At 39.6% G+C, this 14,712-nt stretch overlaps 1 protein-coding gene across 2 annotated transcripts in view; it reads left to right on the top strand.

Moving 5' to 3' along the window:
- dock11 (dedicator of cytokinesis 11) overlaps window positions 1-14,712 on the top strand; it is a 63,699-nt gene extending 48,987 nt beyond the window's left edge. For both annotated transcript variants that reach the window (XM_079673099.1, XM_079673100.1), the window contains 9 exons: window positions 646-752; window positions 1,257-1,379; window positions 2,060-2,173; window positions 3,147-3,293; window positions 3,690-3,900; window positions 4,466-4,656; window positions 4,823-4,923; window positions 5,085-5,223; window positions 13,549-14,712. In XM_079673099.1, the coding sequence (XP_079529225.1) occupies window positions 646-752; window positions 1,257-1,379; window positions 2,060-2,173; window positions 3,147-3,293; window positions 3,690-3,900; window positions 4,466-4,656; window positions 4,823-4,923; window positions 5,085-5,223; window positions 13,549-13,638 (1,223 nt within the window). In that variant the 3' untranslated portion in view covers window positions 13,639-14,712. The remainder of the gene's footprint in view (window positions 1-645; window positions 753-1,256; window positions 1,380-2,059; window positions 2,174-3,146; window positions 3,294-3,689; window positions 3,901-4,465; window positions 4,657-4,822; window positions 4,924-5,084; window positions 5,224-13,548) is intronic.

The following is a 14,712-nucleotide window of genomic DNA, read 5'->3' as shown; positions in this document are numbered from 1 at the left end:
CACACACACACACACACACACACACACACACACACACAGGCTCACACTTATACTGTAATCAAACACAGAGCAGAAGACCTGTTGACTGATGAAAGTGCTAAGAAAATAAGAAATGTATTTGCCAGTATCAAATTGGCGCCTCAAAAAAGGAAGTGAGTTACATTGCTATGAGGACGTGGCCTTTAACAGCACACAGTTCTCTTTGTTGAGCATTGTGGTCCAGGAACAGCTGTTGATAAAAGACAAGTCAGTTTGTCCACTGACTGTTGTTGGAGGCGGACACTATTACACCAGCACAGTGACATTTAGCTAATTTACCGGAACGTGCTGTTAAATACTCATCATAACAAACGGGTACCTTTGTTGCATGTCAACAGAAAAAGATAATTATGGGATTCAACAAATGGTTGATTGAGATCCAACAATAATATCCTAAAAGAAAGCACATTAAACACAGATTCAGATGTACAATAACATTACAATAATAGGTCACAGCATGCAAACAAAGTCAAAGGTTATTATATTCTACATCAGGATGCAACCTCGGAACTAAACCATGAATGACAGTATTTGATAGAAAATATTCCTTTTTTGACATGTATTTAAAAAGCATTTTATTTGACCTCCTTGCTTTGTATTGTAAAGAGTTGTTCCCGAGCGGCCTGGCAGCTTTTAAGAAGATAACCTTAAACATCGAAGAGGAAGCTGCCATGAGGGAAGACACCGGAATGCAAGACGTCTATTACACCGAGGTCTGGCTGCTGCATTTTCATTTGGTTTCTTGCATCTGACATTGTGAAATGACTTAGATGAGATGTACTTTCATTGTTTCCCAAATTGGGAGTTGTTTTGGTTACAGCAGCATGGGATCAAGGCATTGCACATGAGTACAAAAGAAAACTAATACATGCATAAAAAAGAAAGATATGTATCATAAGAGTATCTATAGAATAAACAATGTAAAAAATACAAAACAAGTCAGAATTCACTATAATAGACCAACCTACTTCCAACAATATATTCAATAAATTCATTTATTTTGAGTGTGAAGGCAATACCCTTATTCTACTTCAAAGGATGTACTTGTGTTTGGACAATATTTAACATAAAAAAACACATTTCAAATGTAGTAATAGCAAACAATTCTGTACCTTTGGCATTTAACTTGGGTTTTGGATTCAATCCTAATGTAGAATCCAAATTGTTAGTCTTATTCTGTTAAATATGGTTCAAATGCATTTTCTATCCCTTTTTAGGAGGTTTTGGTCGAACACTTTGAGGTCTGTGTGGAGGCGCTGTGGAAAGCCGAACGCTATGAGCTCATCACGCACATTGCCAAGCTCATGATCCCCATCTATGAGAAGCGCCACGAGTACGAGGTACGGCTCTCAAACAGATATCATAAACATGCAGCCACTGTTTCTTGCCTCTCTTTGCAAAGCGATCCATCCATGTCCCTGTGCTTATGAAGGTCAAGTAATCACACCTATGTAAGGACTAGGCTTTGTAGAAGATTATCCTGATATCAATTCTTGTGTGTAAAGTGTACTCATTTTCATTTTCCACTCATCATTTGACTCTTTGGCTTCATGTGGGTTGTTCGCATCTCGTTTTGTTTAGTTTGCCTTTACTTACACAACAAGATACCTGGTCAAACATTATTGAACTGCTCTCTGATTATTAAACCTGTTCTTATCAGGTGCTTAATATAGCACTTTCTTGTTGCTCTTGAACAACATCAGGGTGGGGTGTGAGACTCTCAGAGGCTTTATAGAAAACATTTATATCAGGTCTTAAAATCATTTTTTAAAACACAAACTGCTCTGTATGACCCTCAAGCCGTGAACTTTTTCTTTTTTTTTACCACATGTTCATGCTCAGGCAGACATTTCTCAATATTGAAATAATGTGATTCAAAAACAGCTTTAGTTCAAATGTTAGTCTGGATTTTGCCCAACTGAAAACTGAAATGCCTGTTCTTGCTCCTGCACGCACTGCTCAGTCACTCCACAGAAAACGGAAAATAGACCATGCCATCTCTCTTCTCCTTTTTTTGCAGAAGCTAAGCCGACTGTACGACAGCCTGCACAGAGCGTACAACAAAATAATGGAGGTGATTCATTCGGGCCGCAGGCTGCTGGGTACATACTTCCGCGTGGCTTTTTACGGACAGGTGAGATCCGACAACAAGCCAGTTTCAATGAGGACTTTATTTGAATAAGATTGAAATGACAAACACAGGTAAATAGGAATGTTATGTATAATTCAAATAAACTCCCCGTTCACCAAGCGCAGACTGAAGTAATGAACACATTTGAAAGTAATTGTAATAAAATATTTCAAAAAAAATATTGTGCTTAAAATTGCCATGTTGCACAACGAGTACTTTTACTTTTGGTACTGGTAATGCTAATACTTTTTTAATTGTATTTAAGTACAATTATGAATGCAGGACTTTTACTCGTAACTGAGTATATATATACAACCTAAAAAGCAAAAAAGAACTCCACCCTTTACCACAAGCTTTGAAGAAAATGATGTGGAAAAATGCATATTAAGTATAAGTAGAAGATAGAGACAATTAGCAAAAAAAACAAATGTATTATTACTGTTTACGGTGGAAAAAGCTGTGGATTGGCACTGTATAAGAACTCGCAGTAAGGGTGCTGCAACTACGCAAACACAAAGCAGGATGTTCAGCAGGAATGGAATGAAGAAACACAATAGTTGTTATTGGATGCCATCTGCTCAGGCGTGTGCCATGCCCATCCATCATAACACGGAATAACTACTCTCTTATCAAATAGTTCACATTTTGACCTCTAAATATGCTGTCAGCATAACTATGGTGTAAAGGTTAGAGTACAGCCTTGTTGATAGATAAGCAACATGCAGATTCAGGAGAGGCACGCAATATATGAAAGCAAATAACTGCAGTGACGTTACATGTAATCTTCCTTTACAGAAATGCTGAGTCATGCAGAATACAAATGTGTTGCATCTTACTTGTGCAGAAGGCAAAAACAACATGTTTATAGTGGTGTAAAACATCTTTTTTTTAAGCCTGTGAAACACATTTCTTAATGCATGTGTCTTAAAGCACATTTCCAATGGACTGTCTCTTAATGTTTATGTAATTATCGCAGGGTTTCTTTGAGGAAGAGGACGGGAAGGAGTACATCTACAAAGAGCCCAAACTCACTGGCCTGTCTGAAATCTCTCAGCGGCTGATGTCACTGTACGGGGAAAAGTTTGGGCCGGAAAACGTCAAGATAATCCAGGACTCAAACAAGGTGCAGTAGATCATGGAGGACGGATAATGTGGGAATCGTTTGCATTGATGTGATTGATGGGTTGACATTCTGTTTATTAAAATGACATAAAGTGGAAACTCCCTCTGGAGGGAATTTTGTGATTTCAGCCTTTGCAGACCATTTACATGCACACAAACCTATATAACACACGACAGGACAAGACAAACCCCCAGAAGCGTAATATGGCCCCTTTACTCTTGACTGCTTTTAATCTGAGTCAGTGGAGCTCCATGAGGCGGCATGAATTTGTTTTCAAGCAGTCAAGAGCTGTGGTGATGTTAGAACGTTTAGTTTTGCTTTAGGATGACAGCAACATGTTTCTTTTGAAATGTCAAAAACTCAGCTATCTTACTTGAGGTGTTTGCTCTCCCACAGGTGAACCCCAAAGACCTGGACCCCAAGTTCGCCTACGTCCAGGTGACATTCGTCAAGGCGTACTTTGAGGAGAAGGAGGCCCCAGAGAAGAAGACTGACTTTGAGAAGTGCCACAACATCAACCGCTTCGTGTTCGAGACCCCTTACACGCTGTCGGGCAAAACGCACGGCGGGGTGGAGGAGCAGTGCAAGAGGAGGAGCGTGCTCACAAGTACATAAAACATAATCTCATATCAGAAACTGCAACACAGTGATAATACATGTATTTGTATCTCTTTATGAGGTTGTTAATCTCTCCCAAGATCATGTATTGCACAATCTTTTCGAAGGAGAAATGTGCGTTATATAGTTCTTCTTATGACTTTGGACTGGCCACCCATTGTTCTGAGTACTGTTAGCTATTTCCATTCCTCCAGAAACACCCTATTAAAGTATCCTTGGCTTATCTGACATTATAAAAAATCCCCCCAAAGCCATGTTATTATTTAAATGTAGTTCTCATGGTGAACCTACAGTCACTAAGGGACACAATACTTTGACTAAAACCTAAATAGCAACAGATGAATCGGCTCATTCTGTTCCTTATTTTTAGTGTCATAAAAAATGACAAGTGTTGCCAAAACTTTCCATCAGATATGATTGCGTGCAAATTAGTGATCACCTCAAGTTGACCCTTCGAGAAGCATATTGTCACTTTTTATTTTTTTATTTTTTTTCTCTGTGTTTTTAAATTGAACGCATGATTCGACCCTATATGACTCTTGTTTTATCTCAAGCTGCCAACACATTCCCTTACGTGAAGAAGCGCGTGGAGGTGGTCGGGGAGAAGCAGGTGGAGCTGAAGCCGGTGGAAGTGGCCATAGATGAGATGACGGCTCGAACGGCCGAGCTGACCAAACTGTGCTCCAGCCAGGAAGTGGACATGATCCAACTGCAACTCAAACTGCAGGGCTGCGTCTCGGTGCAGGTAAAGGCCTCAATCAGAGACTCAGCTCAGTAAAAAAAACAAAATATGAATAACTCATAATGTGAGAAATCAGAGTGGCGTGAGAAAGCATGAATGGAACGTGCCAATTGTTAGTTTGTTTGTGCGCTGATCCATGCCTAACACTCTCAGACATGTTTTTCTGCAGGTGAATGCAGGTCCCATGGCCTATGCTAGGGCTTTCTTGGATGACAGTAAATCCAACCAGTGTGGCAACAAGAAAGTTAAAGACCTCAAGGACATTTTCAGGTACCCATTGGTTTTTTTCGTGGCCTAATCACTAAGCTGCTTTTTTGTTGGATTTCCTTATTGTCCTTACTTCCTCATTCCTGGTTAACAGTCACTTTTTTGTTTAAAACTGTTTCTAAGCAGTCAATTGAGTTTGTAATTAATACTTTTGATAATTGCAGGCAATTTGTCCAGGCTTGCAGTATGGCTCTAGACATAAATGAGCGGATTATTAAAGAGGACCAGTTTGAGTACCATGAGGGTCTGAAGTCCAATTTTAAAGAAATGGTAAAGGAGCTCTCTGACATCATCCACGAGCAGGTAATTGTTTTTATTTTCTGGGCGAATCAAAACAGTGTCTCTAAACAGAATATGTTATTTTTAAAAGGAGCACACCCTTGGATGATTACATATTTTCCCTTGAGTACTCACAGGTTTGCCTGTGGCAGGTTATCAGATAGAACTGATTCTGGAAAGAGATGTCGCTCTGAAATGAAAAACATATTTTTTTTACAATAAACAAAACACATAAAAGACGTAAAACTCAGTAAACCATCATGGTCAACAACAAAATTGGCAAAACGAGCCTGCCGTAGCAAGGTACACAATAACAATATCCAAAAAACAACAGAGCTCATGAGTAACACAGTTAGTTATCACCAAGCAATGACAAAACTGGCTTTGCACCTTCAAGAAATAGCATTGAAACACAAACTGTATTTGATGGAGCTACCTCCTTTGGGACAATTCCCAGTTTAGTAATTAATGGTACTGTTTCAGCTGCAAGCATGCCTATCTTGAAAGCCTGGTTATGATAGGAGGGAAGAGCCCATATCCTTTCAGAACAAATGACAGCCTGGCTCTGTTTATTATAATGGTCGGTGTCAAAAGTGTAATTGTGATCCAGTACCAACTTAGAAACTCATAGGATAAATGAAAGTTTCTCAGTAATGCAGTCAAGACAAATGTATCTATTTCTGTAAATTCACTTTGGGAAGTCCAAGTCTTGGTCTCAGGCTTCTTTGAGATGAGTATTTACTGGAATCGTAAAAGCTGTGACGAGATCAATTGTTTACGGTTTGGCTGTAAAAGAGAAGAACATCATTAAAATGTGTCTCTTTGGTTGAGAATTCTGGGAAATACTCTCACACCTACTTAAGGGACGCAATGGAAATGTGATTATGGATTTACAGCAGAATTAGTATCTATGTATGAACAGATGTCCAATACAGCAGAGTGTCCCTCCCCATTAATGCTGGTGCGGTGCTATATGCTATAGAGGGGTTCACTGAGACAATTTATCTTGATTCAAATTCTACAGAGAGTTTCTGAGAAGGAAGTTATGATGACCAAGAGAGAAAAAACCATTACCATCAAGTGAGAACCATCGCATTTGCAGCCCCATTATAATGGCTATATACAGGAACTGTTTACATTCTGTAAGTGGGCTTTAGAGATAGAGCAGGTTTGTTAACCCGGACCAAGCAGATGATTACTAAATCCAGGAGTTTAAAGACAGACAATGGCAAAAAGTGGAAAGGGTTTTTGAGAAGGGATAGTCCAGGAACCTATGAAGTGCAAACCCGCCTCCATTGCACCCCTTTGTTTACCTCTGTGACATCCCTATGTAACACTAGCGCTAACACATTGTACGTGATAGGCTATGGGGAGGGACTTCTCTAAGAGGTGGACCAATCACAACAGAGCCGGCCAGCTAACCAATCAGAGCAGATTGGGCTCTGGTTTCAGACAGAGGGTGAAAAGAGGTGCTGCAGCACAGGCAGTTTGAGAAAAATAGAGCTTTTTAAACATAAAAGAGCTTTTTGAACATTAAAGCACGGAGACATGTCACAGGAGAGGCACTAACTACTAATATCGACTTGAAATGAGCATCGGACCATTGTAGGTCAAATAGGTAGCTAATTTTACAAAATCAATCAATTAATCATCAGCATACATTCACAAGGCTTTCAACATTAACAAATGATATACCGTGGATACCTGAGGGACTCGTGATTCTTATTGCACTAACTTATAAATCAATATCATAATAGAGGGGATGCAAAGTTGCAGATTCAAAGGTTGTGTCTGTGTAAGTGAAGATGTCTCATAAACTGAATATATTGTATTTGAAAGCAACCATGTACTGTATTAAGCACAGGATAAGTCTGCTCTGATTTAGATTTGCAATGGTTGAGATATGATCACGTTATTTTGTGGCCAGGACTTTAGTCATTACCTTCTCAGCATCATTTAAGATCCTTAACTGGCAGGGTCGGTTTCTTCTTTTTCCTTTTTTAGAAGCTAGTCGATATCTGCTACGTAGAGTAAGCTGGGGAGCCTCTTATTTTAGCGACTATCTTTCCTTGAAACAACTTTTATAATTAAAAAACATCTGGGCTTTACAATGCTGTTGCCATCACAAACACAAAAATGTCAACCTCTCTAGAGCTGGGGTCGAAGGCAGTCGGGAGAAAGGATAGCTCACAATCTGAGTTTGGTCGATAAAACTAGCGGTGGGTGAATGATTCATTTAGTTTTTGGTCATTTGCGTTGAGCAACTCTATAAGTTGTGTTGTTATTATAGTCACAATCACAGCAGAAACCCAATACTTTTGCATCATAGCCGGCCATGCTCCATGTGCGGCTGTGTGTATCACTGTGAATCATGTCTAAGTATTGACTAATTTGAATGGAAACTCAGACAGATCAAATTACACATATGTACAACTCATTGCTAGAATGGAGAATTCTGCTGGCCGTTGCCTTGTTACCTCTATCCAAAAGTCCACAGTGGCTCAGTCAGTAGGGGCTTGGACTGGGAGCCGTAGGGTCGCCGGTTCAAGTCCCTGAACAGACCTAAAAATGGAGAGTGGACTGCTACTTGGAGAGCTCCCAGTTCACCTCCTTCCCTGCCGTGGTGCCCTTGAGCAAGGCACCGGACAACCCACTTCCCCCCTCACTCCTGTTGCTCCCCTGGCGCAGTACAATAGCTGCCCACTGCTCCTGGTACTAGGATGGGTTAAATGCAGAGAACAAATGTCACTGTGTGTGCGCTGTGTGTTCTGCATGTGTGACCATTAAAGAGGGTTTCATCCCTCCGATTCTATCTATTATTCTATTCTATACGTTAAGTTAATCGCGTACCTTTTGCAGCATCAAATTCATTGCTCTGTGGGTGGTAACACTACAAAAAGTGATCCGCTTTCTTAGGGTTGAACATTACTGGCAATTCACTTTGACAACATTTTAATAGCATTTAGCAGCCACTTATTCTGGTTTGTCAAAAATACGAAAACTCAATAATAATCCTTCATTTTTATTTGTTCACACTGGTCATTAGACTTTGAGTAAGTCACAATGAGTTGTGACTCACTCAAAGTTTAATGAGCTTATTTCCTGTGGAACATTTCCTGGACAAATGATTGCCCAATGTCTCCCACTCATCTGTCCCTGTCACCCAATACGGCAAAGAGTTGAGTGTAAAAATGCACTGGTTTAATTCGCTGGAGAAAGGTATCAATGTGTCTGTATGTGCTGTAATATGTTGCAATCTACAAAGAGGAAATACCCATCATCGCTTACCGACATATGATATTACTCAAACTGCTCTGAACTCACTTAACTAACTGGTCTGCCTTTTTCTCTCCAATACGCTGGCCTTTAGCTTTAAGGAAAACAGGTAATGTGTTCATGAAGTGTGTCAATGCTCCATTTTTATTTTATTTTTTAACTCATTCATTCTCAGTCAATTCCCTCCAGAAATGTTTTCGATAATGCCAAGGTAATCTAAGGATATACACATACCAAAACAAAGTCGAAAAGATAGTGGTTTCGGCTGATGTGGCAGACATTTGGCAGTCCTTGAATCCTCCTTTGAATAACATGTCGGCTGGTGGGTAACTCATGAAAATATATTTACATAGTACATTTTCAAGAATACTATCATCACAGAGGATATTGAAAAACCACTCTTCAAACGAGTAGTGTCCTGTGTAAGGGTGGAACTATTGCATCAACACGAACAAAAGACATGCTGCCAGTTCAAAAACGAAGAGATGGTTAAAACACTCTCAGGTGTCTGCTGTTAGTCACCTCTTTGCCGCAGGTCATGTGGTCGTGGTTTCACTTGCAAAACATGCTAAAGCGAAAACTTAAAGGAAGAATTCTGCACTTGAGAAATTAAAGGTCTAAGTGTTTTTTTTTGTGAGTGTCTGAATCTTTTGAAACGGAGAGAAAGCATGCACATGTTGAGAGGAAACTGCATTTTCTTTTTTTAAAACATCCATACGAACCAATTCCAAACTTCATTGCATCACAACTAAAGGTGTTGTTGATCTGTGGAATAACTGAAATAATGAGCTGAAATATTGTTCAAGTTTATCTAATCTAAAACTATTATTTAGAAACCAAATCCTGAATGGTTCTGAGCAGGACCTGTGAACTCATACTTGCTATTTCTTGTCATTCTAAAAGTTATTTATTTTTGTACAAAAAAAAGCATTTGTTTAAAAACAATGATTCCAATATCAGGGATGCTGATGACAATGACTTAATCTTTTATTTTCAAGAAAAATGTACGCTGGGGGGGGGGGGGGGGTTAGGACCAGAAAGGTTTGTAAGCTTCTTCTTGCCCCTTTTGAACATGACTGAAACTATTTGAGAATGTTCTTTTTTTTTATACCTTGAACGTTTATTTTTTATTTTGCTTCACTTTGTTATGATTAATATTATAATTATAATTATTGTTTGTTTGGTTTCTAACATGTTCAATACATTGATTAATAAAACAAAAACAATTGTTTAAATTAGCAACAGATTAATTGCAAGATATCGATGATACAGAAATGATGAAAACATAGATATTCACAACATAGTTACATCACTATGTAACACTCACTCTTCTACTGCTTAGCGCGCCGACACATTGTACGTGATAGGCTAAGGGGCGGGACATCTATAAGCTGTTGACTAATCACAACAGACCCAGACGGCCAACCAATCAGAGCAGACTGGGCTTTGTTTTCAGACAGAGGGTGACAAGAAGTGCAAAATACTAATATGAACCTGAAAATGAGAATATTAGGGCCCCTTTAAACAGTTGATTGATATATCCAATAATATTAAGATAAAACTGTACATTCACGAAATTGAAATAAACACGTGTTTAACAAGCTAGCCCTATTGATGATTCCACCCCCCTAACAAAGTTTAATAAACAAGATTTACTTAAATAATCAAACCAAATGTAGGGGTTAACTTAAGGTACGTTGTAGTATGGATATCAGTATAGACTCAGCAGTCTTCAAAGTGTGAGGCGCCAGAGAGCTTCATGGGAGGCGCAGCGTGAGAAAAAAAGAACGAGAAAAAGATGAGTAAAGTGTCTTTTGGCTGTCTGTGGAGACCGAGCTCCCCCACCTCGCCAACAAGGCTGTAAAAGTGCTCATTCCCTTTACCTCAACCTACCTGTGTGAGTGTGGGTTTTCCGCATTGACTTTGATCAAAAGCAAGTACCGGTCAAGGCTGCGGCCAGAGGATGATCTGCGTTTATTCCTGTCTACCCCGCCAGAGTCCTGCACGGGTCTGATTTTCAAGACCCGCGACGTGTAACACCGAACCCCCCCGCCACCGCACATGTTGCCAATTAGTTCCGCAAACCGACCCGACCCGTCGGCACAAGATCCGCAAACCGACCCGAACCCCCATATCCTAGGAGCAGTGAAAACATGCAATTATTAACACACGCAGTTGCGTATTTGGCTCAAAAAGCGTGGGATGTTGGTTATTTTCTCCATCTAGGATGACACCAACAGCCTCCCAGACGTTGGTTTCATCCCTCCCAATATTATTATTATTATTATCTTCCTTATTTTACCCACGGGTACCCGACCCAATGCAGAACTCTGATCCCCGCATCATCCGCCTGTGAGCATCAAAGACGCAGACTCATTGTTACCACTAAAGTAGGGGTGAGTGTAATAAGGAGGAAAAGTTGACGTTCAGTGTGTGTTCCCGGGAGCATAGGATTTATCCACAATGTTGATATAAAGATAAAAAGGTTTAAAAAAGTTATTGTTTAATGTTTTAATGAGGTGACGCTACTCACCCAATCAAATCGGTGCTGTCAGTGAGTCAGCACGATAGATTCAAACACACACACAGAGACGAGACAAGAAGAGAGAAACAGTCGGAATAATTTCAAATGGCGTGCTCATTGCATTATAGCAACAATGATAATAAAAATAGCAATAATAATTGGGAGGGGGGGCGCGGCTGTTCTTATGTTCTCTGAGGGGAGGCTCACCCTCCCACACTTTGAAAACCCCTGGAGACAGTAGTGGATGATTGACATGTGTTGGAAAAAGGTGCAATGTATCACCACGGTATAATGTGTGCTGTCACCTTTTAATGAACTCCTTGCACAGCCTGACTGATGTGTTATTCAGGTGATTCAGCATGAAAGCAATGACTGAGTCACACGATCATGTTAAGAGTTGGCACCAGACAGTTAACACTCCAAATCTATGAAGTCTTTAGTTGTCAGGGAAGTTTAGTGGATTGTTTACATGTCACTGTTAATTATTGAGACACTCCCAAAGAGACTAAATGTCCTGTGCCACAACAGATGTGCATATCTATGGGGGTTATTCCCTATCTTTATTCAAGAGCGTGGTCTTTAAATTTGGGGAGCATACTTTATTGATTTCACGTTCAGAATATGTATTTATTTCCCTCAAACCCTGTCCTCACACTCAAATAGTGCCTGCTTGCGCTTAGATTTGCTCTGCTTCTGCTCAAACTGTACGCTTGTACTCAGATATATTTCTGCTTACAGATTTCCTGTGTTCCAGTTTAAAACCTTCTCCTCGCACTCAGGCTGTTTCTGTGCGCTCGTGAAATGTCTGCTCTCAGATTTATTCTGTGCGCGCTCGGATCTTTTGTGCAACAACCCTGTCAAAATCTCTCAACCAATAGTTAATTTACAACTTTTTTTGGGGGGGGGTATAAGTACATTTAGTATATATTTATAAAACGGACAAGTCAAATCAAGCAATCTGATGTTTCTTAGCCGTGATATAATGAGCGTATATCCCGGGTATAATTGTAGTTACTTTTCACAAGTCAGTATCCCTCCGCGTCTGAGAAAAGCTACAACCGTACAACTGTTACATTACGTCCGCTACGAAACTAACTAACTAACTAACAAAGCTTAACATGGAAACATTTAAGGTTAACTTCGACCTCCGGGTGGCCTTACTATGGAGGAGTGGATTGAGAAACACCTATCTCCAGAAAAAAAAATGCACCTAAACGACGACAATGTTGTCTGTCTAATATGTTCGCTAGCTGTTATTGTTGTTGCATAGCAACCACCTCACACTATGTTTTGTGCAGAAGGCAACGGAGGGACTATTTTATTTTATTCCCGGGCTGATTTTTAGTCCCAGTCCGCCACTGAACGTAGCTAAAAAGTTGTAAATTAAACAAGTGAAGTATATGTTATGTTATAAAGCCGTGGAGGGGGGTAGTTTATAAACCAAAGAGTAACCGCCCTTACTGGACGCTCTAATAAGTAAAGCGAACGCACCCGCAAGGACACCTGGCCTCATATTGGTTGAGGAATTTTTACAGGGTTGTTGCACAAAAGATCCGAGCGCGCACAGAATAAATCTGAGTGCAGACATTTCACGAGCGCACAGAAACAGCCTGAGTGCGAGGAGAAGGTTTTAAGCTGGAACACAGGAAATCTGTAAGCAGCAATACATCTGAGTACAAGCGGACAGTTTGAGCAGAAGCAGAGCAAATCTAAGCGCAAGCAGGCACTATTTGAGTGTGAGGACAGGGTTTGAGGGAAAGAAATCAATAAAGTATGCTCTTAAATTTAAATACCACGCTCTTGAATAAAGATAGGGAATAACCCCCATACATATCAACTGTGCAGAAAGAGTAGGCGGAGCATTGTCTTTTGAAGATCAATGTTGTAAGAATTGTCTAATACACTGGATACAACTTCAGATGGACAATAGTGTTCATCCGCTACAAGAACAGTTATTTTGTTTGAATACAAATAATTATTTAGCAACTTGCAACATTGTATGCCTGGGGACAGACCTCTGAATTCAAGATTTACTCAGCCATTCAAACAGAAGGATGATTTAAAATGAGACATCAGAGAAATACCAAAGAGTTTTGAAAACAAAACGTATTTTTCATCGACAAAATTACTTTAGCAACGGGAAATGTGGTGTGGCCCCTTTCTTGTTTATCTTTGTTTTTTGCCATGTCATTATTATTTTTTTATAATTTTTTTTCGTTTCAATATTCACTTTTCAATAACATCACAGCATAAAAAAAACACTGAAACATATATGCAAAAAATGAACGACAAAAAATATACATAATCACCATTTCTTTATATTCTGTACTTCTAGTTAACTTCTGTTGCAGGGATATCTTCCATAAATGTCGTAGCTTTAATACCTTTATATACCTTCATACAAACAACACATTTTCCACCTCTCATTTAGCCTCAGTGTTTGTTGAACCACATCCCAAAGTGTGTCACATCCTATCTGCCAATGCAATCCAGAACACGTGCCCACATGTTCTAAACCCCTCTATGTGTGAACTGTGTGTGTTTTGCAGATCTTCCAGGAGGATATGATGCGCTCGCTCTTACAAAACTCCCATCATGTGTTCCGTGCCATCAGCGGGACGACCCCCAACCTGGGCTGACCTTCCTCGGCTGCAGCAGTTGGATGTACTAATCAAACTACAGTAGCAGTATTTCAGAGAATGTATCACTGCAACACCTGGTTTGGGTGTTAAGCAGAGTCAAGCTAGGTTGCACCTCTTTCTGCATTTGCAAAAATACTGCAGGATTAAACTGTTATTTTTTGTACTAAAGCAAGGCAATTTTTCCAGTCCTCTCTTTGCTAAGATGCCTTTCCGGTCTATGCAGGACAAGCTTCTTCCAGAATTCATTTTCACCTTCTTGACTCAACTTTAAGAAGACAAACGCATATTTCTATTGTACCACAAGGAACTATGTGAACTCAACCGGTTCTGCATTAAAAAAAAAAATATTTGAGATACTCAGTCAAGCCAAGAGTTTATAGACTGCTGGCGCATTCCAGCCAGGTTACAAGATTGTGAAACAGATAAATGACAGATCTTATTGTGAGCACCCGGTTTCTTTTAAAGACAAATGCCTTCTCGATGTGTTGAGACGCTATAGAAAGAGAGACAGACCTCAGGGTTATAAAGCTGCTCTTCAGAGGGGTTTGCATAGTGTAGAGGATTACGATTACATTGTAAAGGTCAAGAAATACGTATAAGAGGTGATGAATAAGAATAGATTATAATTGCAAATCAGAGCTTCAGAACAATCACTAAAACACGTCTTCTTGGGCTAAAAAAGGACACACCGGGATGGAATAATATTAACTTCAGAAAATAAGTGAATCCTCTCATCTGGGTTAAAATCCAGTGCCTTTACCATCTGAAGAAAAAATGTAAGAAGACCTTCATCATATGCTGGTTATAAACAGTATTTCACAAGTGCTACACTGTAATTAGCAGAGAGATTAATCATATTTAAGGAATTGTACATAGCCATGCTGTAAAATGAATTCTGTATCTTTGTTTGTTTGTATTTATACTTGTAATATTTTGGACTCAGTCCAGACCTGTCCTAGCAATGAGATTTTTTCATTTGAATTGCATTGTACAGTATACTAAAGTGCAGCTGCTTGTTAAACTTTCTTTGTAAAACCATTTTCCAATAAAACCCGGAGAAACGATCAAGAA

Source organism: Notothenia rossii, assembly GCF_949606895.1.
Source record: "Notothenia rossii genome assembly, chromosome: 3".
Lineage (NCBI taxonomy): Eukaryota > Metazoa > Chordata > Actinopteri > Perciformes > Nototheniidae > Notothenia > Notothenia rossii.
Note: the sequence above shows the minus strand (reverse complement) of the source record. Positions and strands in the feature narration are given on the sequence as shown.